The sequence below is a fragment of the Hyla sarda genome, chromosome 6, assembly GCF_029499605.1.
Source record: "Hyla sarda isolate aHylSar1 chromosome 6, aHylSar1.hap1, whole genome shotgun sequence".
Taxonomy (NCBI): domain Eukaryota; kingdom Metazoa; phylum Chordata; class Amphibia; order Anura; family Hylidae; genus Hyla; species Hyla sarda.
In genome coordinates, this window is record NC_079194.1 from 210,257,104 (window position 1) to 210,284,460 (window position 27,357).

At 45.0% G+C, this 27,357-nt stretch overlaps 1 protein-coding gene across 3 annotated transcripts in view; it reads left to right on the top strand.

Moving 5' to 3' along the window:
* The window catches only part of CYLD (CYLD lysine 63 deubiquitinase), a 73,496-nt gene that overhangs the window by 44,477 nt on the left and 1,662 nt on the right, over window positions 1-27,357 (top strand). For all 3 annotated transcript variants that reach the window (XM_056526363.1, XM_056526362.1, XM_056526364.1), the window contains 6 exons: window positions 10,369-10,460; window positions 18,072-18,138; window positions 23,132-23,264; window positions 25,063-25,171; window positions 25,276-25,394; window positions 25,753-25,969. In XM_056526363.1, coding sequence (XP_056382338.1) covers window positions 10,369-10,460; window positions 18,072-18,138; window positions 23,132-23,264; window positions 25,063-25,171; window positions 25,276-25,394; window positions 25,753-25,969 — 737 coding nt within the window. The remainder of the gene's footprint in view (window positions 1-10,368; window positions 10,461-18,071; window positions 18,139-23,131; window positions 23,265-25,062; window positions 25,172-25,275; window positions 25,395-25,752; window positions 25,970-27,357) is intronic.

Sequence of the window (27,357 nt, forward strand, 5' to 3'; positions counted from 1 at the left end):
TGGCGATACCTATTTCTCGGTCGCTCTTTATTGGGGGACACAGATACTGATGGGTATATGCTCTTGCCACTAGGAGGCGCTGACACTATATGGAAAAAAGTTCGGCTTCTCCCTGGCAAGATATACCTGCCCACTGGAAGTGAGGTAATCTGTTTTAGCTAGTGTCAGTAGGAGGCAAGACACATGTCTGGGAGCTCCCCATACCTGGTCTACTATTTTATTATTTTCTAGTTAAGTACGTATAGTTAGGTTCTTTTTCATTTGTTATTTTTATAGGATGGGCGACAGGAGCATGGCATTACCTGAACTTCCACATGCGACAAAGGGGCACAGAACACAACAGTATGGGCCGTCAACCCCTTATCGCCAGTGGCCAGCGATGTGAGGTTGTACCCTGGGTCCGGGTCCCCCACTGCCCCTGCTCGCCCCGTTATGGCAGCCTGGCATGATGCAGCATGGCCTAATGCTGGCTGAAGACATCGAGGGGTGAGTATGTGGGGACAGCTAAGGTGAGTATGCCCCCCTTCTCTCTCCCCCATAACGAACGAGCAGTGGTAGTAGTTCCCTGCTTCTGGAGGTGCACCAGTTCATGGGGTTTGGGCAGTGAGGGGTTAACCCTCTCTATTTTATTCATGCAGCTTCTGCTGCATTTCCTGACTTCAGCAGCAATGGCGGCCTAGGGGTTAAGTGGGAGCTACTCCATTTCCCCCAGTGGCTCTCTGCAAGTTTATTTTCCTGGCAGCCCCCTATTTCTCCGTGCTATAAGGCAGTGCCGGAGCCGCCTTCATGCGAACAGGTCTGCTGCAGATCTGGCAGCTCTATCTGCACTCCTACTATGCGCCGGGAGCCGCCATCACTGGCCTCCTTTCCAGGTGAGTAATTCTGCGCCATTTTGCGCTGCACGTCTGCGGAGTGGCAGCCTCTCTGTGTGCTTCTATCGCCGCGGTATACAGCGTACTGCAGACGCTGTCAATCAAAAATTTTCAACTCCATATAGGAGTGTTCATTATTGTTCTGGGATTGTGCTGCATTTTTTTTTAATAATAAACACTAATAAGGCAGGCTATTTTCTAAAATAGGGGTTTTATATCCCGTCACCTAGGTAGCTCGGTGACTGGGGTTTGGTGTATTTAGTTGTGATATACCCCTCTCCCACCTTGGGGCACTTTTGGTTTTGTTACTTCTATCGCTGTGGTCTCAGTTCTTGGACCGTGCTGCTGTCACTGCCACTGCTAGTCTCCTCTTCCGCAGCCTGCCAGGTCTTCTGCTGTCGGCCTCTATATGCATGTCACCCCTCTGCCTTCTGTCCAGAACGTCCCTGTGAGACGTTTTGTGGCCAAGCCAGCCTCTGCCTGTGTTTCTCCCCAGTACCTGACGGTAATGCCGTTCTGGGGCGAGGAGCAATGCACTGCCTGATCTCCTACAGGCAACAATGGGGCATGGTGCATAGAATATGGGCCATAAACCCCTTATCGCGAACAGCCAGCGCATGGAGGTTGTAACCTGGTCGGGGTCCCTGCTAGTCTCGCTATGGCAGCATGGCATGATGCAGCATGGCCAAATTCTGGCTGAAGACATTGAGGACATTGTCCGCTTTGGAGCATGCTGCCCTCTTCTTGGCTTGTAGGACTAAGTCAGTGAACTCTCCGGTTCTGGTGTAATGCCGGTTTCCCCGCAAGCCACACAATCCTCTGCAGGATTCCTAGTAGGGGGCCATCTCCTTGCTTGGGCGAGTGCGGTCCCCAGAGTATGCTACTGCTCCCTCTCCCCTGTCCGCCCCAGGTCTCATGTTTCGCCTGTCAGGGCTTCCGGGCGAGATCCTGTTTCCCGGCCACCAGCTCTCAATCTGGTTTGCCATGGGACAGGTTCCTGGTGCTTTGCTCGCTCCCCTGGGAGCTATCGGAGTCTATCTTGACCCACGGATCGGATGCGGAGCAGTCCTCTCGCACAGCGGACATGGTGGATGGCTTGGTCATGGTAATCAAGGGCATCTCACACCTACAGGACCCTGAGACTGTGGACTCCGTTCCAGCAGTCTCCTTCCACTGCTCTCGTCAGTCTTCTAAGACGTCCAGTTCTCATACTGAATTGACTGGTTCTGGACGTGGCCTGGAACTCCGTTTCCGGAAGAGTTCGGGGCTACAGACACTAGACCTGTCTCTTCCTGCCGAGTCTAAATATCCCTCTGGGATTCTCTGGTGTCCCATCTGTCTAGTCCGCCACTCTTCCCCTGTCCTGAGTTGGTCCTACGACAGACATCTTGTGACCCTCTCTAATACTGCCTATAGGCATCTGGTTCTGCCTTTCCTTTGATTTTCGCCTTGACCTTGGTCGCCAAGGCGACCTCGGCTGAGCCTCTGAACTGAATTTACTCTGCAAATGCGGCAGTTTTTGTTTGAACTACGTCCTGGGGATGTCAAGTTTTTTGCTACGGCAATTGATTGCCGTTAGGGGCACATGGCTGACCTATCTGTGCTGTGGTCCCCTTTTCGCCACCTGCCAGTGGGTGTATCCTGTTGACAAGTCAGACTGTGGTTTGTACGTTTTCTGTCTCAGCCATTACGGGCAACTGCATATACGGCTGGATTTTCCACCCCTCACTATTAGTGAGGCAGTCCGGAAGAGTCAGCTGGCCATTAGTCTCACACTGCCGGATCGATTGCATAGCTGCCGCTCCTGCGGCCATGGTCCAGGTCCTAAGGAGTAAAACTGTGGGTTCAGGAGACCCTTTCCCGGCAGCCAAACTGTGTTCTGCGCTCCTATCACGCACTTCCTGCGCCATGGCTGGTGTTAAGGTACCCTGCTGGTGGAGTGGGGTTTCACATGGGTGGGCCCCTCATGTCCCATCAGCCCTACACTTTCCACAAGAGTCTGCAGGGTTCCTTCTCTGTTAGTTTGCCCATCTCCAGCCTGTCACACCCACCTATGAGATTCGATAACCCACTTACAGTTTGAGGGTTCGAAGGATTGGCCCTGTGTGTTCAGTGATCCCTTTACCAATTAGCCAGTCTATGTCTGCTTGGTTTCTTTATTCTCCAGGTCACCTACCCATACCTGCTGCACAGGCAGCTGTTATCCGGTAATTTGCCTTCCGTGTCAGGTTCCTGAACAGTGGCTCTGTGTGTTTCCTTGACCCTCATGCAGTAAGCCAGACTGTGTCTGCATGGTTCCCCATGCCCCTTCCATCCCTTTATGGGACATACCCCCTCTACTGTATGTTGATGCACCTGCACCTTTTTGGCATTTGTAGTCTTTTGTCTTACCTAGCACGGGTGTCCTGGTTTTCTCAGAGGGCATGCACTGCTTCTCCATACCTTGGTATGTTTTTGCAGGGGTTGCTATTCTCACCCTCTGAGGCTTGGCTACACAGCGTCAGCTTTCTCAACAACTGGCTACTGCCATTGTAGGGCCTTCTCTCTCCCCTTACACTGAATTCCTGTTCTGCTCTGAGCAATCAGGAGGGGATCCCGCTAGCTATGGCTGTGCTCACGGCTTCCTATTACATTCTGGCACTTCCCTCCTTTCTTAGTTGCCTGCTGTTCCGACAGCCTAGGCTCTTCCCTTTGCTGGAGGGGTGTCTGCGGTCATGGATGGCTCAGCTGCGGCGGTCTGGCCCATATGTGTTGTGGTTCCTGCCACCACTTTCCTTCTCCCTTGGTGGAGATCTCCTGGACGGTGGGTCCTTTCTTCCTTCTTATTCGGTCAGTTGTGCCGCACTTCACCCTACAGTCTGCTGGAGTAGCCTTTTGGGTGCCTGGCACCTGGGAGTTCCGGCTAGGCTCCCTTTCACCTCCCCCTCCGGTTCCGTCCTGTCGGGCCTTTGCCTCAGGGTCTTCGGGTCAATTCGAACCACTGGAGTCCAAGGCTTGTTCTTCCCTCTTAGTTCGTGTTCTCAGGTGCTGGAGAGTTTTCTTGTATTGGGTACCCTCCTGGACACCTGGGCCGTCTTTCTCCCTTGAACGACCTTCCTGTTCTTGGGAACGTAGTGAGGGCTGGAACCTGGGGCATGCGTGGCACTCCTGTCCAGCTCATTTCCGTCTTCCCTGGGGCGGTCTCGCTGAACGGCGCTACTTCTAGTCTTGTCTCAGAAGTACATTCCCTGGTGTGGTTCGCTGTGGCTGGGTTTGCTCTCACACTTCGTGTGTGGGACCTTCCTGAGTCCTGGGAACCTCCAGTTTCCATGTCTTCCGCTCCTGTGCTCAGGGATATCCCTTCTCAAGGCATTCCGGTTCTTGTTGGCCGCTTTCCTTCCTTCTCCTCCTTTTGGGGTCAGTGTCACCCAGGACGGAGGGTGTTCTGTTCAGCTGGATTACGGCAGTCTGGCCAGATTTCTGTTTGTGTGTATGTATTTCCCTCGTCCTGCTCTTGACTGCAGTTCTGGCTCAGGGTGATACACTCTGAGGCTTTTCCTCCTGGGTCCCGTGGTGTGTTCCTGGGATGGTGGTTCTGGTACCTGAAGCCTTTTGGTTCTGTTTATTTTAGCATTCACCGTGCCTCTCAGCAGACTGCCCTATTTTCCAGAGGTTTGAGCCTCCACCTTACTTGGGCTCACCTTCCCAGGTGTATGCAAATTTCCCTGTTTTTTTTCTCTCCAGGTTCTCTTGTATTGGTTGTTTCTCTGGATGAGGTTCTCTTGTCGTTCTCCTTTCCACTGCGTTTTCCTGCCAGGATGGTTCTCTGGCTGGTTCCTGGCACTTTGCTTCTTCCTGCCTTCCAAGATGGTGTGCGACTGGGACGACAATTCTTGTTCCTCTATGCGGCCATCGGGTCTTTGGTATCTGCACATGACGGTTTCTTCCCTGGCATCCTCCCCCCTCCATGGGTTGTGGGGGCTTTCACATGCTCATTCTTTCCCTGGTTTCCTCTCGGCCCAGGGCCTTGCCCGCAGGCTTTGTGGCGGTTATGGTTCAGTCTCTGGACTGACTCACTCTCTCTGTGTATCTGTGTCCCCCAATGAAGAGCGACCGAGAAAAGTAGATTTTTTTGTACTCACTGTAAAATCTCTTTCTCGTAGCCTTCATTGGGGCACACAGCATCCACCCCTTCATGTCTTGTCCAGATAATCTTTTTCGGTTCTGGGGTTTTTATCAGAGTTTCCTTTCTAGGGTCCTCCAAACATATCTCTTGTTGGCTTCTCCTATAGCTTTGTGACTAAACTGTTTACCTAACTTCCAGTGGGCGGGTATATCTGCCAGGGAGGAGCTGACTTTTTTTCCATAGTGTCAGCGCCTCCTAGTGGCTAAAGCATATACCCTTCAGTATCTGTGTCCCACAATGACGGCTACGAGAAAGAGATTTTACGGTGAGTACAAAAAATCTATAGCTTTCTATGTTCTTTTTCCTTTTCTTTTCTTTTTCTGCCATTCATTTTCCAACAGCCGTAACTTTTTTATTTTTCGTTCGACACCATTGAGTGAGGGCTTATTTTTTGCGAGATGAGCTGTACTTTTTATTGGTATCATTTTTGCGATACACGCTACCTTTTCATCTTTTTTTACTCCACTATTTGTACCAAAGTTGGCAAAGGGGTTAAAGGGGTACTCTGGTGAAAACCTTTTTTCTTTTAAATCAACTGGTGGCAGAAAGTTAAACATATTTGTAAATTACTTCTATTAAAAAATCTTAATCCTTCCTGTACTTATTAGCTGCTGAATACTACAGAGGAAATTATTTTCTTTTTGGAATGCTCTCTGATGACATCAAGACCACAGTTCTCTCTGCTGATGTTATTATAATAATAATAATAATGGTTTATTTATTGTTGTCCTTAGTGGGATTTGAACCTAAGTCCCCAGCACTGCAAGGCAGCAGTGCTAACCACTGAGCCACCATGCTGCCCTTAGCATACATCTGCTATGCATGGTTGCTAAAATGGACAGAAATGTCGGCAGAGAGCACTGTGTTCGTGATGTCATCAGTGTTTCAAAAAGAAAGGAATTTCCTCTGTAGCATTCAGCAGCTAATAAGTACTGGAAGGATTAAGATTTTTTAATAGAAGTAATTTACAAATATGTTTAACTTTCTGCCACCAGTTGATTTAAAAGAAAAAAGGTTTTCACCGGAGTACCCCTTTAAAGGAGTAGGAAACCTTCCCCTCTCTTAAGCTTTTATGATTTTTTTTGACCTAGGAAGATGCAAGGGAAGACAGATCTTCTGTATATGATGTGCAGTTCTTCTATATATGATGTGCAATACTCTTTCCCGATCCATTTATACAATACACATAAGCGTTCTGCTCAGCTGAGAGTTCCTGTATTCTGACTAGAGAAAGGAGGGGTTAGGCATTGTCAGAATAAATTGATGGTGGCTTTTCTTCCCAAGAACAAAAGGATTGCGCAGTTGAAATCTACCATGCACTATGCTTCTCTTCTCTGACATCATCTGTTGGGGAAGAGTCATCAGGCCCTTATACATATACATAGAACGGTCATCTCCTCCCACCAAAATCGGTGTGTTTAGATTACTTTTTTTAATTTATTTTTTTCTATATGGGGGACACCAGATCTGGACTTGGAAATGGAGCATAGTCTGTTTTTGGTAACTATGGGACCCCATTTCTCTCCAGACAGCTTTGAGGCCGAATAGAAGTTGTGTCAAATAACAAACCCAGTAATGCTGCATCTAAAAAATTCACTGTATCTTCTATACATAAATAGAACAGTGACCCATGCCCAAATATCAGTAAATAGAAAAGGTATCTTCAGCATTTTGGACTTGTCTGGGCCTGCAGGATTATATAAAGTACTCTTCCATATAATGTATCCAGGCTATAATGTAGTCTATTTATTTATCATCTGAACATGTAAAGAGAGATTCATTTGAGATGAATATTATGTTTTGCAAAATTTCCCATCCCCTCGGCGTTCCCTGGATCATATATCTGCCTTATCTGAAGATGTAAGGTACCCGAGGTGGATGTCACTTTCTCCTTTTCACTTTGTCTATTTCTGTCTTGTATGTAATTAACTAAGTAGAATCCTGAATGATTAGGAGATTACAGTAAACTAATACAGTGCTTTAATTACAAAACAGAAATAGCCGTAATCCGACACTTAAGCAGTTTATTTTTATTAGTGATATCAATGCCACATATGTAAGAATGATCACTAGAGGCCCCGACAGGTTCTGTTGCAGTAGCCTCTGTCTTTGGTGTCTACGTACTATGATGTACTGTATCTGTAACCTGATCCCATCCTTTTATTGTAAGCTGCTTAGACATTACACTTGGCAGATCCAGGTATTTTCTGATCCAATGTTTACTTAGGTTTTCGGGCACTCGGATTAGCCATATCAAAATGTATCATTATGAAAAAACTGAAGGGTATGTTTGCACAGCAGATTAGAGATGGAAAATTCTGCCTCAAACTCTGCCATATCTGCATCTGAAATCCATGGGAATTTTATGTTAATTTACTTGCAGGTTTCAGTTAAACCTACCATTGATTTCAAAAGGAAAGTGGAGACAAAAATGAACAGAAAATTAAAAAAAAAAAATGTTTTTCCTGTGCTGAAAAATCAGCGATCCAGTTCTGGATAACCACACAGATCTTTCAGCATTCTGGGAAATTGATGTCAATGAGAGACTATGGCTGAGAAAAACTGGGCAGGCACCAATGCAGATAAGCAGGGGTTAATAAACTGATGTCTGTAGTGGGAAGGCGCAGAGATAGGAAAGCCTCCTGTGGGTGCTAATCGTAAGTCCAGGAATATTGTGTGCAACAAATGGTAGAAAACAGAAAATTGCACTCCCCCATCGGAGGTAAAAACAATATATTTATTCGATGCTTGTTAAAACATGCTGGGGTGGGGGTAGAGAGATGCGGTCAGCGTTAGCTGACTGACCGGCCGAGGCGAGGCAGCGCTCCTTTCGCGGTTCAGCCCGCTTTCTCAAGCCTGCTACTCATCACACTTGTGTGCCCTTTTACCTGGCGCTGTGGGTGACGTAATGGTCAGATGAGAGATGTTTTTTATGCAGAACCGTGCTGATTTTGATGTGGAAATTAGTGGGGTTTCTGCAAACTAATTGAATTTGATTTCAGCCAAGCGAACATGCCCTTCTTTTTTAAAATAAGCAGATCACAGGGAGTCCCGTTGCTGGGACCACTAGTGATCAGCTGTAATGTGACAGGAATCCTGGCAGCAAATGTTCTGTTTCACTGCATTGGCATCACACAGGAAACTAGGTATTATGTCCTGTCCTGTATAACAGTTTCCGCATCAGGTTTTTGATTAAAAAAAAAAACGGATTCCTCAAAACCTGACTAAACTGTATCAAAACGTGTACAAATTTTAATCCTTATACGGTTGAAAACTGTACGGTTTGAAAAATGTCCGGTTGCAACCGTTTTTTAAGGAAAAAAAAAACATATACGTTTTAACTTTTCATTCCATTATGAATAAAGTTTCACTTGTTTGATTGAAATTCCAAGAAAATGACTGTGCAGAGTCAAAAACTGTATGGTGCAAACCAGATAGAACTGTATGCACATACAGTACTGTATGGTTCCCATTGACTCCCATGTTTATAAAAAAGTATACATTTTAAATACGGTTTTTCTCCTGGACCAAAAACCGTGGTAGGCTACAGTTTTGGTTACAAGAAAAAAAAAAACGACAAAACCTTACAGGATGCAAAACGGACACAACCTGATGCATCTTTTGGCATACGGTTTTCAATGGAGAGTCAATGCATACGGTTTTCACATTGAAAACATGTACAGGAACTGTATTGCAAAGACGTGGCGTGAACCCAGCCTAAAGTAGGTGTTCTTGTAACCCATCTCCACTACTGTCACCATGCCCATGTAACAGCCCCGAGCGCACACAGTACAACAGATTTGTTAGTTTTATTGTATACACTGTAACAGAATTAGCAGAGAGCAGGGGATTGTTTCACTAACTTTAAAGGGGTACTCTGCCTCTAGACATGTCTGATCGCGTGGGTACCGCCGCTGGGTACCCCTGCGATCTCTGTTGCGGCACCCCAGACATCCAGTGCACGGAGCAAACTTTGCCTCGTGTCGGATGACTGTAGATGCGGGGCGGAGGCTCGTGCCGTCACGGCCACACCCCACTCGTGACATCACGGCCACACACCCTCAATGCAAGTCAATGGGAGGGGGCGTGACAGCTGTCACGCCCCCTCCCGTAGACTTGCATTGAGGGGCTGTGGCCGTGATGTCACGAGCGGGGTTTTGCCATGGCGTCACGAGTCTCCAGCGCAGAATGCTCTAAACGAATGCCGAGTACAGCAGGGAAATTGCGGGGGTCCCCAGCAGGGGTCTCCTTTGGATAGGGGATAAGATGTCTAGGGGCGGAGTACCCCTTTATCCTTCCCTCTCTGATTTCAGCAATGTAAGACTACGGTGTCCTTTAGACAAAGTTAAATTTTCTTAATTGCAGTGCACTATGAATATTCTCAGTAATCATGAGATGTGAGTTTCCCCCTTCCCATGCTGCTAAATGTTAGCCTTCTACCTTTGCACAATAGCAGAGGGGCAGCTGTCATTCAGCATCAGGTGGTTCGGGGAGAGGCAGACATTCTCATACAGTGAACGTCTGCTTTACTGTGTTCTATAATGAAACAAATAGCATGCAATTATGCCTAAATGACACCATATTCGTACATACCAGACACACTTGAAAACCATCATGTATATAAGCAGGCGAGTAATACTTTACACATTGCTGAGGCTCTGTATGCATCTCCATGCTCACTCCCTGGTCTTCAAGGGAGGGCTGTGCTTCATAACTACCTGGAGAGTATAATAGTTACATAGTTCATAAGGCCTGTGCCTCCAATATGGCTTCCCCGAGGGGAAGATCAGAAGCAGTATCAGAAAATATTAATTTACTGAAAGAGTAGTAGATGCTTAGAACAAACTTCCAGCAGAGGTGGTTGGTCAATCCACTCTGCCCAATCCCTACCCTCTTGCTACCCTCTGGCTCCAGCTTCCATCCACAAAAAAAAAACTCCTGAACAGTCACTCAAGAGCGGGAGGAAGGGGTTGGGAAGCGTTCATAGAGTCCAGGACACTTATGTTTAGGGAATGCCCAGGGACCAGTTAGGACTGGAACAGAAAGCAGATGATGTTTTCTCTCTTGTGCAACTCGTATGACCATGAGCACCGGTATGTTTTAACTGGTTTTCATGGCACCTAACTAGTGCTGTCAGCAGCTTACAGGGATTAAAACTGCTGCAAAACTTCCTTTTAAAATACCTGGGATAAACCTACCGTATATCTATTAAAAAATAAAAAAGGAATAATAACATGAAAAATGCTACAAAAAATAATGAAAAACGCAAAAAATTGTATGTGTGATATCATCTTAATTCATTAAATTTATTTTTTTTTTTTTGCCTTTCAGATATGGATATGTATGTGCAACAAAAATAATGAAATTAAGGAAAATTTTAGAGAAAGTAGAAGCTGCTTCAGGTTTTACATCAGAAGAAAAAGGTTTGTACTGTACTAATTTATTCCTTCCTTCCTATGCAGAAGTCTTCCTGACCTGAGGAAGAGGGGTGCAGACCCCCTCGAAACGCGTTATCAACTGTTTTAATTGCTACAATAAAAGAACGCTGTTCCTAACTACCTGGAGTTTTGGCATCTTTAACACTCCGTCTCCGGTTCCAGCAAGCGCCAGAAAAGTGTCATTTTTCTACAACCCCACCGAGTGTGCGGACCTCTACTATGCAGAAGTCTTGCCCTAGAGCAGTGTTTCCCAACCAGGGTGCCTCCAGCTGTTGCAAAACTACAACTCCCAGCATGTTGGTAATTGTAATTTTGCAACAGCTGGAGGCACACTGGTTGGGAAACGCTGTCCTAGAGACTTATGAGTAGAGATGCTACAGACTTCATGCCTACAACCTTAAGCACTACCATGGCTCAATGTACACATTTAGTCTCCTTTCATAATGTAAGCCACAGCGCACAGCCTTATCTGGTTGCACCAAGGATACCACAAGAGCTTGATGCAGTCTATTGAATTATATTGGTATCTGTATGGTTTCTGTTTTGATAAGATTTGGGCTACAAGCAACTGAGCATAAAGTCAGGACCATAAATATTGGGACATCGATACAATTCTAACATTTTCGGCTCTATACACCACCACAATGGACTTGAAATGAAACAAACAAGATGTGCTTTAACTGCAGATTGGCAGGAATTTGAGGGAATTTACAACCAAATCAGGTGAACGGTGTAGAAATTATAACAGTTTGCATATGTGCCTCCCCCTTGTTAAGGGACCAAAAGGAATGGGACAGAATAATAATCATAAATCAAACTTAAAATTTTTAATACTTGGTTGCAAATCCTTTGCTGTGAATTACAGCCTGAAGTCTGGAACGCATAGACATCACCAGACGTTGGGTTTCATCCCTGGTGATGCTCTGCCAGGCCTCTACTGCAACTGTCTTCAGTTCCTGCGTGTTCTTGGGGCATTTTCCCTTCAGTTTTGTCTTCAGAAAGTGAAATGCATGCTCAATCGGATTTAGGTCAGGTGATTGACTTGGTCATTGTATAACATTTCACTTATTTCCCTTAAAAAACTCTTTGGTTGCTTTTGCAGTTTGCTTTGGGTCATTGTCCATCTGCACTGGGAAGCGCCGTCCAATGAGTTCTGAAGCATTTTGCTGAATTTGAGCAGATAATATTGTCCAAAACACTTGAGAATTCATCCTGCTGCTTTTGTCAGCAGTCATATCATCGATAAGTACAGGAGAAGAAGTTTCATTGGTACCATACAGTACATGCCCACTATGCCATGACACTACCACCACCATGCTTCACAGATAAGGTTGTATTCTTAGGATCATGTTCCGTTCCTTCTCCATACTCTTCTCTTCCCATCACTCTGGTACAAGTTGATCTTGGTCTCCTCTGTCCATAGGATGTTGTTCCAGAACTGTGAAGGCTTTTTTAGATGTCGTTTGGCAAACTCTAATCTGGCCTTCCTGTTTTTGAGGGTCACCAATGGTTTCCATCTTGTGGTGAACTGTCTGTATTTACTCGGGTGAAGTCTTCTCTTGATTGTTGACTTTGACACACATACACCTACCTCCTGAAGAGTGTTCTTCATCTGGCCAACTGTTGTGAAGGGGGTTTTCTTCACCAGGGAAAGAATTCTTCGCTCATCCACCACAGTTGTTTTCCTTGGTCTTGTGAGTCTTTTGGTGTTTCTGAGCTCACGGATGCGTTCCTTTTTAAGAATATTCCAAACAGTTGTTTTGGCCACGCCTAATGTTTTGGCTATCTCTCTGATGGGTTTGTTTTGTTTTTTCAGCCTAATGATGGCTTGCTTCACTGATGGTGACAGCTCTTTGGATCTCATCTTGAGAGTTGACAGCAACAGATTCCAAATGCAAATAGCACACTTGAAATGAACTCTGGACCCTTTGTCTGCTCATTGTAATTGGGATAAGGAGGGAATAACACACACCTGGACATGGAACAGCTGAGACGCAAATTGTCCCATTACTTTTGGTCCCTTAGCAAGTGGGAGGCACGTATGCAAACTGTTTTAATTCCTACTCCGTTCACATGATTTGGATGTAAATACCCTCAAATCAAAGCTGACAATCTGCAGTTAAAACACGTCTTGTTTGTTTTATTTCAAATCCATTGTGGTGGTGTATAGAGCCAAAAATTTTAGAATTGTGTTGATGTCCCAATATTTATGGACCTGACTGTAGATTTTGAGGGGCATTTACTAATCTTTTACTATGTAGTCTGGTTTTTACCCTGTTTTTTTCTACTTCATTTTTGACTATGTGCGACAAATTTACTAAATTGTTGCACGGCATTAATAAATTTGGCACACATAGGCAAAAGTGGGAAATTTACTTCATGTAGTAGAAAAAATAGTCTGTTCCTTTTTCCTGCTGTCTGAATAGGTTTGGCTGCTGGTTTCCTTCTGGATCTTTTGTTTTTGAGGTTTTTTTAGCTTTTTCACCACATCTAAATAATTCAATAACTACAGTGGTCCCTCAAGTTACAATATTAATTGGTTCCAGGAAAACCATTGTAAGTTGAAACCATTGTATGTTGAGACCATAACTCTATGGAAACAGGGTAATTGGTTCTAAAGGCACCAAAATGTCATCCAAAATAGGAAAAAGTGACAAAGAAAAATAAGTAGATAACTGATATAGATAAAGCAAATCCTTACATATAAAAGTAATAAAGATCTGCTGGGAGCTGTAAATCACTGTCTATGTCAGTGTTTCCCAAGCAGGGAGCCTCCAGCTGTTGCAAAACTATAACTCCCAGCATGCCTGGACAGCCAAAGGCTGTCCGGGCATGCTGGGAGTTGTAGTTTTGCAAAAAATGGGGCCACCCTGCTTGGCAAACACTGGTCTATGTAGAGGACAGGAGCTTCTTCAGGGGTCCTGTACAGTACAGGCAATGTCCAAAACAAGTAATGGAGTTGCCCTCACCTGGTGTCCAAAAGAGCAGCTAACCCTGATACAGGTAAAGTGTACAGAACATGTAATACCAGTCAGTGCATACACTTCAGTAATACAGGGGTTTTACCAGTGAATGCCCATTTTGATTGGTTGGTTCTTCCAGCCATTGACACGTTTTACAGATCTGGACTGTCTGTAGCATTGTATGTTGAGTCTGGTTTCAACTTACGATGGTCCAGAAAAGACCATTGTATGTTGAAACTATTGTATGTTGAGGCCATTGTAAGTTGAGGGATCACTGTAAATTTTAGTCATGGCTCAGAAGTGGTAAACGGCGTTTAGTGTGTGTGTGTGTGTGTGTGTGTGTGTGTGTGTGTGTTTATTACATTTTTTTAACACAGTTTTTTTCTCCCTAAATGTACTTACACTTTTTTTTTTTTTGGTTACTTCTTCTACAGATCTGTGTATCCTGTGGACTCCTTCGGATTCGGTGGACTACTTCGATGACCAGCGTTTTTCTTTGCTTGATGTTAATAAAATGGTTAACGAGGGCTTGTGGGGGAGTGTTTTTTGTAATAAATTTTTTTTAAAACCTGTTGTGTTTTATTTTTATTTTACTTTACTAGACAGGCTTAGTAGTGGAAGCTGTCTTATAGACTGAGTCCATTACTAAGCCGGGCTTAGCGTTAGCCACAAAAACAGCTAGCGCTAACCCCCAATTATTACCCCGGTACCCAACACCACAGGGGTGCCGGGAAGAGCCGGTACCAACAGGCCCGGAGCGTCAAAAATGGCGCTCCTGGGCCTAGGCGGTAACAGGCTGGCGTTATTTAGGTTGGGGAGGGCCAGTAACAATGGTCCTCGCCCACCCTGGTAACGTCAGGCTGTTACTGTTTGGTTGGTATTTGGTTGAGAATAAAAATAGGGGGACCCTATGCGTTTTTTTAATATATTTAATTATTTATTTTTTAAAAAAAACGCATAGGGTCCCCCCTATTTTCATTCTCAGCCAAATACCAACCAAACAGTAACAGCCTGACGTTCCCAGGGTGGGCGAGGACCATTGTTACTGGCCCTCCCCAGCCTAAATAACGCCAGCCTGTTACCGCCTAGTCCCAGGAGCGCCATTTTTGACGCTCCAGGCCTGTTGGTACCGGCTCTTCCCGGCACCCCTGTGGCGTTGGGTACCGGGGTAATAATAGGGGGTTAGCACTAGCTGTTTTTGTGGCTAGCGCTAAGCCCAGGTTAGTAATGGACTCTGTCTATAAGACAGCTTCCACTACTAAGCCTGTCTAGTAAAGTAAGAAAAAAATACAACAGGTTTTAAAAATTTTTTATTACAAAAAACACTCCCCCACAAGCCCTCGTTAACCATTTTATTAAAATCAAACAAAGAAAAACGCTGGTCATCGAAGTAGTCCACCGAATCCGAAGGAGTCCACAGGATAAACGGATCTGAAATGAGAAGAAAACAAAAAAATGGGTTAGTACATTTATTATCACCTGCTCACACATCTCCCGCCCCGCACGACTACAACTGCCAGCATGCCCTTACAGTAAGGACATGGGAGTTGTAGTTGTGTGGTGCAGGAGATGTGTGAGCAGGTGATAATAAATGTGACAAGCTTGTCCCCTGCCCCCAGCTGCAGGACTACAACTCCCAGCATGCCCTTACAGTAAGGTGGGACGGAGGCCGGGCACAGTGTTTCCCAACCTGGGACTTGTAGTTTTGCAACATCTGGAGGCACCCTGGTTGGGAAACACTGTTTTAGGCCAGTGTTTCCCAACCAGGGTGCCTCCAGATGTTGCAAAACTACAAGCCCCAGCATGCCTGGACAGTCAAAGGCTGTCTAGGCATGCTGGGAGTTGTAGTTTTGCAACATCTGGAGGCAACCTGGCTGGGAAACACTGGCCTAAAACAGTGTTTCCCAACCAGGGTGCCTCCAGATGTTGCAAAACTACAAGTCCCAGCATGCCTGGACAGTCAAAGGCTGTCTAGGCATGCTGGGAGTTGTAGTTTTGCAACATCTGGAGGCAACCTGGCTGGGAAACACTGGCCTAAAACAGTGTTTCCCAACCAGGGTGCCTCCAGATGTTGCAAAACTACAAGCCCCAGCATGCCTGGACAGTCAAAGGCTGTCTAGGCATGCTGGGAGTTGTGGTTTTGCAACATCTGGAGGCAACCTGGCTGGGAAACACTGGAATAAAACAGTGTTTCCCAACCAAGGTGCCTCCAGATGTTGCAAAACTACAAGTCCCAGCATGCCTGGACAGTCAAAGGCTGTCTAGGCATGCTGGGAGTTGTAGTTTTGCAACATCTGGAGGCAACCTGGCTGGGAAACACTGGCCTAAAACAGTGTTTCCCAACCAGGGTGCCTCCAGATGTTGCAAAACTACAAGTCCCAGCATGCCTGGACAGTCAAAGGCTGTCTAGGCATGCTGGGAGTTGTAGTTTTGCAACATCTGGAGGCAACCTGGCTGGGAAACACTGGCCTAAAACAGGGTTTCCCAACCAGGGTGCCTCCAGATGTTGCAAAACTACAAGCCCCAGCATGCCTGGACAGTCAAAAGCTGTCCAGGCATGCTGGGAGTTGTAGTCTTGCAACAACTGGAGGCACCCTGGTTGGGAAGCTTGCGCAACTTACCGGCTTCCGTAGGATCCAGCGCTGCACGACACTGCCGCGCGACGATCTCCGACAGCGATCGTCGCTGGAGCCTCGGAAGGGTAAGTGAACTTCTTCGCCGGTCCCCTTCAGCTGTTTAGTTTTGCAACAGCTGGAGGACTACAGTTTACAGACCACAAACCAGGGGTCTGCAAACTGTGGCCCTCCAGCTGTTGCAAAACTACAACTCCCAGCATGCCTGGACAGCCAATGGCTGTCCAGGCATGCTGGGAGTTGTAGTCTTGCAACATCTGGAGGCACCCTGGTTGGGAAACACTGTTTTAGGCCAGTGTTTCCCAACAAGGGTGCCTCCAGCTGTTGCAAAACTACAACTCCCAGCATGTCCGGACAGCCAATGGTTGTCCAGGCATGCTGGGAGTTGTAGTCTTGCAACATCTGGAGGCACCCTGGTTGGGAAACACTGTTTTAGGCCAGTGTTTCCCAACAAGGGTGCCTCCAGCTGTTGCAAAACTACAACTCCCAGCATGCCCGGACAGCCAATGGCTGTCCAGGCATGCTGGGAGTTGTAGTCTTGCAACATCTGGAGGCACCCTGGTTGGGAAACACTGTTTTAGGCCAGTGTTTCCCAGCAAGGGTGCCTCCAGCTGTTGCAAAACTACAACTCCCAGCATGCCCGGACAGCCAAAGGGTGTCCAGGCATGCTGGGAGTTGTAGTCTTGCAACATTTGGAGGCACCCTGGTTGGGAAGCTTGCGCAACTTACCGGCTTCCGTAGGATCCAGCGCTGCACGACACTGCCGCGCGACACTGCCGCGCGACGATCTCCGTCAGCGATCGTCGCTGGAGCCTCGGAAGGGTAAGTGAACTTCTTCGCCGGTCCCCTTCAGCTGTTTAGTTTTGCAACAGCTGGAGGACTACAGTTTACAGACCACACACCAGTGGTCTGCAAACTGTGGCCCTCCAGCTGTTGCAAAACTACAACACCCAGCATGCCCTCACAGCCAAAGCCTATGGCTCTCAGGGCAGGAGCCCGGGCTGACATTACAGTGCAGCCGCCCGGGCTCCTCATATGGCCTCCCCGCTACCCCCCTTGTCTCCCGCCCGGGCTCCTCACACGGCCTCCCCGCTACCCCCCCCCCCCCCCCTTGTCTCCCGCCCGCGCCGCTCAGCTCCCGCTGCTACAAGACTACAACTCCCAGCGTGTCCTCACTGTAAGGCCATGCTGGGACTTGTAGTCTTGCAACAGCAGACAGATGGGAGTTGTGTGGCGCTGGCAGGTGAGAGGGGTGGGATGTAAATCACTGCAGTGTCCCGGTAGCGCAGTGAGGGTAGCGGGGAGAAAGTATGTCGGAGCCCGGGCGGCAGCAGCTTTTCCTGCTCCATGTTGGAGCTGGAGTAAATTTAGTCAATTTTTATGGCCGTTGCGACAGTTTATTGCGCAACTGCGACTGTCTCAGTTAATAAATACCTGACCACTGCAAGTAAAAACTGAAAACTTGCGTAAATTAAGCAGGAATTTTTTTTTTTACTTTCTAGCTCTTGCTAGGGAAAGTCGCACAATTTATAGGGTAGGCGCAATTGCGACAATTTTGCGCCAAAAATAGTCAGAAAAAAATGACTAAACCCCTTAGTAAATGCCCCCCATTGTGAACAGAGATAAAGGGTATGTTCACACAGGGCAGCTATATTGAGGGGTTTTAACTCCAAAATCTGGTCCAAACTGTTCACATTTTGGTGTGGATTTGTTGCTGAGAATTTTGGCAGCTTATATATAACTTTATTTCTTTTGAATTCTGCTATTTTTGGCTTCTACTCTGCCACAAAAGGCTTCATGAGTTTTATCTATTATTTATTATATCCTATATTTTAATATCTCATACGTGGTATTTAGAGTTTCTCCTTAGATATTAGATATTGTAGTTATTTTATATATTCAGGCCTCAGTTAGGGTACTTTGGCTCCACCTGCTGGTGGGAAAGCATCACATCTGCCTGCATGCTCCTGTTTGACATAATGTCCCCTATTATTTTACAGATCCAGAAGAATTCTTGAACATATTGTTTCATCATATATTACGGGTAGATCCTCTCTTAAAAATAAGGTAATCCAATTGACATCATAACGTTGCACTGTATATGAACACAGGACTAACCATAATAATGATCTATATATAGATATATGTATATATATATACGTATATGTGTGTGTGTATATATGTGTGTGTGTATATATATATATATATATATATATATATATATATATATACATACACATATATATATATATATGTGTGTGTGTGTAGATAAATAGAGATAGAGAGAGAGAGATATAGTGTATATATATATATATATATATATATATATATATAATATAGAGAGAGAGCTAGCAATAGAAAAATGGGCAGCACAAACAGGGCAATAGTTGGTGCACACTGGATGACCTGGTCAAAAGTCCAATAAATTCCTAATAGAGAGAAACAGCGGCACTCCAATGCCGGTGAAGAAAAAAGTGTGTGGCTTTTTTCAACCAAACATCAAGGATAGCGACGTTTCAGCCGGCTCACGCGGCCATTGTCAAGCATGTGAGACAGCTGAAACGTCGCTATCCTTGATTGTTGGTTGAATAAAGCCACACACTTTTTTTCTTCACCGACATTGGAGTGCCGCTGTTTCTCTCTATTAGATAGAGATAGATATATAGAGATAGATATAGAGATAGATAGATAGAGAGAGAGAGAGAGAGAGAGAGAGAGAGAGATACATACATACAGTGGGGCAAAAAAGTATTTAGTCAGCCACCAATTGTGCAAGTTCTCCCACTTAAAAAGAAGAGAGGCCTGTAATTTTCATCATAGATATACCTCAACTATGAGAGACATAATGAGAATAAAATCTATAAAATCACATTGTCTGATTTTTAAAGAATTTATTTGCAAATTATGGTGGAAAATAAGTATTTGGTCACCTACAAACAAGCAAGATTTCTGGCTCTCACAGACCTGTAACTTCTTCTTTAAGAGTCTCCTCTGTCCTCCACTCGTTACCTGTATTAATGGCTCCTGTTTGAACTTGTTATCAGTATAAAAGACACCTGTCCACAACCTCAAACAGTCACACTCCAAATTCCACTATGGCCAAGACCAAAGAGCTGTCGAAGGACACCAGAAATAAAATTGTAGACCTGCACCAGGCTGGGAAGACTGAATCTGCAATAGGCAAGCAGCTTGGTGTGAAGAAATCAACTTTGGAAGCAATTATTAGAAAATGGAAGACATTCAAGACCACTGATAATCTCCCTCGATCTGGGGCTGCACGCAAGATCTCACCCCGTGGTGTCAAAATGTTCACAAGAATGGTGAGCAAAAATCCCAGAACCACATGGGACCTAGTGAGTGACCTGCAGAGAGCTGGGACCAAAGTAACAAAGGATACCATCAGTAACACACTATGCCGCCAGGGACTCAAATCATACCGTGTCAGACGTGTCCCCCTGCTTAAGCCAGTACATGTCCGAGCCTGTCTGAAGTTTGCTAGAGAGCATTTGGATGATCCAGAAGAGGATTGGGAAATTGTCATATGGTCAGAAGAAACCAAAGTAGAACTTTTTGGTAAAAACTCAACTCGTCGTGTTTGGAGGAGAAAGAATGCTGAGTTGCATCCAAAGAACACCATACCTACTGTGAAGCATGGGGGTGGAAACATCATGCTTTGGGGCTGTTTTTCAGCAAAGGGACCAGGACGACTGATCCGTGTAAAGGAAAGAATGAATAGGGCCATGTATCGTGAGATTTTGAGTGAAAACCTCCTTCCATCAGCAAGGGCATTGAGGATGAAACGTGGCTGGATCTTTCAGCATGACAATGATCCCAAACTAACTGCTCGGGCAAGGAAGGAGTGGCTTTGTAAGAAGCATTTCAAGGTCCTGGAGTGGACTAGCCAGTCTCCAGATCCCAACCCCGTAGAAAACCTTTGGAGGGAGTTGAAAGTCTGTGTTGCCCAGAAACAGCCCAAAAACATCACTGCTGTAGAGGAGATTTGCACGGAGGAATGGGCCAAAATACCAGCAACAGTGTGTGAAAACATTGACAGAAAATGTTTGACCAGTCTTGGCCAACAAAGGGTATATAACAAAGTATTGAGATGAACTTTTGTTATTGACCAAATACTTATTTTTCCACCATAATTTGCAAATTCTTTAAAAATCAGACAATATGGTTTTCTGCATTTTTTCCCTCATTATGTCTCTCATAGTTGAGGTATACCCATGATGAAAATTACAGGCCTCTCATCTTTTTAAGTGGGAGAACTTGCACAATTGGTGGCTGAATAAAAACTTTTTTGCCCCACTGTGTGTGTGTGTGTGTGTGTGTGTTTGTGTGTGTATGTATATATATATATATATATATATCGATATAGGTTCAAAGTTATAGATGAATATATATTTGCAAATGATTAGGTTTTCTTCCTCTGGTCAGTATCACATAGAGTAATCTTTAAAACATAAGTGTGTGTTAAATTGTTTAGCTTAATAGTTTTTTAAGTACCTTTTTAATTATATTAAATCTAATAAAAATTACTTGATTTATTATAATATTTGGCGCTTATCCATATGTTCGTGGCCACATATTGATTCCAGGTGCAGCAGTTGTGAGCGGTAGGCACTGGTGTGCGAGCACTCTTAGCCTAGACTAGATAGTATCAATTAGTGATACTTTTTGTGAACTTTATAAACGCACATTAACATTGTTTAGTAGCCTTTAAATGCCTCCGTGCCCTGTGCCTAAAATATTAGGTAACTGCATGAGTAGCTATTCTTTTAATGTTATTACAAGTGACATTTTAAATTCTGGCTGTTCTACTCTTTTGTGACATTATAAAAATGCAGTTATCCAACATCATAGAACATTTTTTATAGTTCTGTATATGATAAACCCTGATATGATTGTAAGCCTTCACAGGGAGGGTCATCTTTTCCTCTGTAGTAGTCTGTCTTTTATTTAATTCATGTTTTATTCTACTTGCTTTTGTATTTTTTTTTAATGTATACTAGCTGAGTAACCGGCGTTGCCTGGTTTTTCCTACCTAATCCTTGTGGGGGAGGAAAAATAACAAAGGAGGAAGCTTTTTTCCCCCTCATATCCCGTTCTCATATTGTGACCCCAAATCTCCTCCTCATAGCCCGACCTCATAGCCCGACCTCATAGTCCGTCCTCAGGTGGGGCTGAGTTGTGATGAAGATATTGTAAGTGGAAAATAGAAGGGGGCGTGGTTTTGTGGGAGTGGGTGTGATTTGTAAGCCAGACCAATGCACAAAAAGGATAGAAAATAAAATGGTGTGGCTTAAATTGTGGGTGTGGTTCTGCAAAATCAGGTGTGGCATGAAGGGAGGGTGTGGCTTACCAGCCGGACTGACGCATTCACCAGGAGAAGCAGAGCGCAGCTTGTGGAGTAAGACATCAGAAGTCCTATAAATGTGCATGGGGCTTGAAACAAAAACCCCATTCCTTAAAGGGGTAGGTTGGGGTTAATTTAACTATTATATATTTTTATTTGACATGTAAGTAACATGTGACCAAGTATAATCGAAATATCTCCAGCCATACAGAAGTTATGCTGGAACATACATTTCCCATAGATTTGCATGGGACTTTAAACAAAAACTCCGACCCTTGCAGATGGGGGATACCTTAGGGTTAATTTAACTATCCTATATTTTAAGTGGACATATATGTAACATGTGACCAACTATTATCAAAATATCTCCAGTTGTTTGGAAGTTATGCAGTAACATATATTTCCCATAGACTTGTATGGGACTTTAAGCAAAAACCTTGACCCTCACAAATGGGGGTGGGTAAGGGTTACATTTCCTTTCCTATGTTTGTTGTTGACATATAAGTAACATGTGTGCCAAGTTTCATGTTAATATCGTTAGCCATTTGGACGTGATGCTGGAACATACACACAGCCTGCGGCTGTCCCGGCATGTTGGGAGTTGTAGTTCTGCAGCAGCTGGAGGCACCCTGGTTGGGAAACACTGATATAGATAAACTATGTTATGTACAGCACCTTTAGATTAAAGGGGTACTCGGTGGAAAACTTTTTTTTTATTTTTATTTTTTAAATCAACTGGTTCCAGAAAGTTAAACAGATTTGTAAATTACTTCTATTAAAAAATCTTAATCCTTCCAGTACTTATTAGCTGCTGAATACTACAGAGGAAATTATTTTCTTTTTGGAACACTGAGCTCTCTGCTGACATCTCTGTCCATTTTAAGAACTGTCCAGAGTAGGAGAAAATACCTATAGCAAGCATATGCTGCTATGGACAGAGATGTCAGCAGAGAGCACCGTGCTCGTGAGTCAGCAGAGAGCTCTGTATTCCAAAAATAAAAGAATGTCCTCTGTAGTATTCAGCAGCTAATAAGTACTGGAAGGATTAAAAAATTTTAATAGAAGTAATTTGCAAATCTGTTTAACTTTCTGGCACTTGTTGATTTAAAAAAAAAAAGTTTTCCACTGGAGTACCCCTTTAATAGTGCAGTCAAATAATAATAATTTGAGGTGTAGAGATGGATTCCCATTTGGCAATTTTTTGAAGAAATGTCTGTGACGGACAATGAGTTCTATTCATGTGAACTTATTTGTTTTGACTGCAAGCAACGTTTAGAAGAATGGGACTGTCAAAGAAAGCTGCTGTGTGTTCATATAAGACAGACAAGCTGTATAGAGTGACACCTAGTGGCCAAAACATAGAAGTGAAAAAAACTACTGCATTTGGTTTATTAAGTAGTAATTCTGTTTTGTCTTTTTTTTTTTTTTTTCTTGTCTGGTCTAAAACTGTAAGAAAATGCATTGTATTATGTATAGGGAAAAATAACCTAAACTGGTAATAGTAGCAGGATTCAGTACAAGAACTTTAACTGTATATTTTTATATATGCTTTTATTTCACATCATTTCCCAAGAAGGAATAGGTTTCTTTTTTATCAAATAAAAGTACATTCTGCATATTAGTCTTAAACTTAAAATATTATCTGCTGTTAAAAATGCTTTATACACTTTTTTTTTTTTCAATTATTCTGGAATCTTTCAGGTCGGCAGGACAGAAAGTGCAAGATTGCTACTTCTATCAGATATTCATGGACAAGAATGAGAATGTTGGGGTTCCCACAATACAGCAGCTACTGGAGTGGTCTTTTATTAACAGCAGCTTAAAGTTTGCAGAGGTACAATGTAGTATTGTTACTAACTGTAAATGAGTCTTTCCATTATATCTTGAGAAACGTATTCGAAACAATGAATGTTATCTGAAATGTGTGACCTGTTGACAGGAGCCCTCTCCTCTTCTTTTAGCTTTGGCGGTTTTACTATAGTTCACATGAACTACAGCAGAAATCTACGCTACCTCCGAGCTTGTTTTTTCCTTTTTTGCACTGTGTGGTTTAGAAATAAGGGGTTGTAATGGACATGTCAATAGCACATATTGAGCGTTTTATTTTGTTATTTTGACTATTTTTTTTTTTAACTTTACCACATTTGAACTTAAAGGAGAACTCCGGAATAGGAAAATTATCATCCATACTGCCGGCAGTAAAAAAATAAACGGGTACATACCTTCCTTCGCTCCTCCGGTAACTGGCTCTGGCCTCCGCCGCCATCCTCTTCCTGGATACCGATGGTCGGCGAGTCATACTGCACTCTTCCTTCGCTCCTCCGGTAACCGGCTCTGGCCTCCGCCGCCATCCTCTTCCTGGATACCGATGGTCGGCGAGTCATACTGCACTCTTCCTTCACTCCTCCAGTAACCGGCTCTGGCCTCCGCCGCCATCCTCTTCCTGGATACCGATGGTCGGCGAGTCATACTGCACTCTTCCTTCACTCCTCCAGTAACCGGCTCTGGCCTCCGCCGCCATCCTCTTCCTGGATACCGATGGTCGGCGAGTCATACTGCACTCTTCCTTCGCTCCTCCAGTAACCGGCTCTGGCCTCCGCCGCCATCCTCTTCCTGGATACCGATGGTCGGCGAGTCATACTGCACTCTTCCTTCGCTCCTCCAGTAACCGGCTCTGGCCTCCGCCGCCATCCTCTTCCTGGATACCGATGGTCGGCGAGTCATACTGCACTCTTCCTTCGCTCCTCCGGTAACCGGCTCTGGCCTCCACCGCCATCCTCTTCCTGGATACCGATGGTCGGCGAGTCATACTGCACTCTTCCTTCGCTCCTCCTGTAACCGGCTCTGGCCTCCGCCGCCATCCTCTTCCTGGATGCCGGTGGTCGGCAAGTCATACTGCACTCAGCCAATCACCGGCCGCCGCGAAGTCCTGACTCGGCTGGCGATAGGCTGAACGGCAGTGTGACGTTTTCGGCCCCGGCAGGTGCCGAAAACGTCACACTGGCGCTCAGCCTATCGCCGGCCGAGTCAGGACTTCGCTGAAGCCGGTGATTGGCTGAATGCTGTATGACTCGCAGCGGAGGCCAGAGTCGGTTACTGGAGGAGCGAAGGAAGGTATGTACCTGTTTAGTTTTTTTTTTACTGCCGGCAGTATGGATGATAATTTTCCTATTCCGGAGTTCTCCTTTAAAGGACAACTGCAGCATTCTAACACTTATCCCCTATGCACAGGATAGGGGATAAGTGTTTGATCTCGAGGTCCGACCGCTGGGACCCCTGCGATCTCTGAGAGGTCGACTGTATGCCCCCTCCACGAACGCTGCCTCCCCGCCTCTCCCATAGAACTACATGAAGGAGGCGTGTCAGCTGCAACGTCATACTGCGTCCGGCACGCCTCCTGCATGGTAGAGCCGTGGCCCTGTACAGGGGATCGTGGGGGGGTACCAGCGTTCGGACCCCCCGCGATAAAACACTTATCCCCTATCCTGCAGATAGGAGATAAGTTGATTTCGTCCACAGATGGCCTTTAAGTAGTTTTGAATAATTAGATACAATGGAATGAAATACAAACCACTTTATACCCTTGATTCTATCAATACAATGATGTATATGAAAATATTCCTTTTCCATAGGCTCCATCATGCCTGATCATTCAAATGCCTCGGTTTGGAAAAGACTTCAAAATGTTCAACAAGATATTTCCTTCCCTGGACCTGAATATCACTGATTTATTGGAAGACAGTGAGTCGTCTTTTTTTATTTTTTTTTTGGTCGATGAAAGAAAATGGAGCATACCAGACATAAATATATGTGTAATCCTGCGGTTTTCTCTTGTTTCCTTCCAGCCCCCCGGCAGTGCCGCATCTGTGGCGGGCTAGCTATGTATGAGTGCAGAGAATGTTACGATGACAGTGATATCTCTGCCGGGAAAATCAAGCAGTTCTGTAAAACCTGCAATACCCAGGTCAGTCTATGTGAAAAGGAAAATATGAAATGTACGTCACCACATCCACTTTTGAAAAATTGACATGCATAGTGTATATCTCGGTTCATTCTCATGTATAACACTTTGAATATTTAGTGAAAACTTTTTCTGCAAACATTTTTAAGTTTTGCGCCAAAGTTCCTGTCTGGTTTTAAAAATGAGGGGGGAAAAGTCACCCTCTGCTGCCTTTTAAAAGGCAAAGTTTATTATTGTGGCCCAAAGCACCCCTAGTAATGAAAGGATTATGGCTATATTCTAGTAAATCTTGGCACCTGTCCATGTAAGCTTACTTAATTTGCATTTCATGATTTCTTACTTAATGGTTTTCTCTCCAAAGGTTCACCTACACCCAAAAAGACAACATCATAAGTTCAACCCAGTGTCCCTTCCCAAAGAGCTGCCAGACTGGGACTGGAGACACGGATGCATACCATACCAGAAAATGGACTTGTTTGCGGTTTTATGCATTGAAACCAGTCATTATGTGGCTTTTGTGAAGTATGGCCGGGATGACTCAGCGTGGGTATTTTTTGACAGCATGGCAGATCGTGATGGTATGTATCTACCGTATTTTTGCGCCCTATAGGACGCTCCGGCATATAAGACGCACCCAATTTTAAATGAGGAAAATCTAGAATACAATGTAAAGTATAGGTCACAGTGATCTTCAACCAGCAGACCTTCAGATGTTGCAAAACTACAACTCCCAGCATGCCCGGACAGCCGTTGGCTGTCCGGGCATGCCAGGAGTTGTAGTTTTGCAACATCTGGAGGTCCATAGGTTAAAGACCACTGGGATAGGAGGTAGTACTCACCTGTCCCCGCCGCTCCGGATCCGTCACCGCTGCCCTGGATGTCGCCCTCCATCGCTGTCGCCGCGTCCCCAGGGTGTTCCCGTCGCTCCGGAACGTCTCTGCTGCCCGGTATCCTCGCTCTCCGTCGCCGCCATCACGTCGCTACGCAAGCCGCTCCTATTGGATGACGGGGCGGCGTGCACGATGACATGATGACGACGAAGGAGAGCGCCGGCCATGCAGGGGATCCCGGCACGGAGCAGACACCGAGGAGGCAGGTAAGATCTCTTTCGCTTCAGACGCGGCGGTCAGCTTTGATCGCCGCGTCTGAAGGGTTAATACAGGGCATCACCACGATCGGTGATGTCCTGTATTAGCCACGGGTCCCAGCCGTTGATGGCCGCAGGGACCGCCGCGATAGGTGTGTATTCGGAGTATAAGACGTACCAACTTTTCCCCCCAGTTTTGGGGAAGAAAAAGTGCGTCTTATACGGCAAAAAATACGGTAAGTGGTCTGAAGCTTCTAGTCAAATTGTGTAAATTGTATTAAAGTTATAGGTCAGAAACTGAAAGTTGTGCCTCCTGGTATGCTCCAGTGCCAGGCAATGTATGTTGCAATAAAAGAACAAGAGGCGCTTCCATGTGTGATATCCTCCAACAGCTAAGAGCAAATTGAAAAGAACTGACCTACCTAGGGGGATTGTGCTAATCCCTGCACAACACGTACAAGGGCATTAATACAAGGCTGCAGCTGCCTCCTCCGACATGCTGGACTGCGTGTTCCGTAAAAATCCAAATCCACAATCGTACCACCAAGGAGGGTAATGGAGCACTGCCCACGACTTCTTGAATAATAGTATTTATTTTAAAGATTATAAAAACGTACAATGCGTTTCAAAGCTGGAACAGGCTTCTTTCTCAAGTACGATACAACTAAAGAAAACTACCAAACCTATATACACATTAGGGAGTCACATGACCGGAAATACAAAGTACTGCATAATTCATAGAAAATATATAGTTATATACTAAAAAAGTTATAATAAAACAGTACACCAATATTTTTACACTGTTTACAAAATAAAGACATATATACACTACAAGTGCAAAAATCCAGAACTCACAGAGACACAGCGAGTCAGATAAGA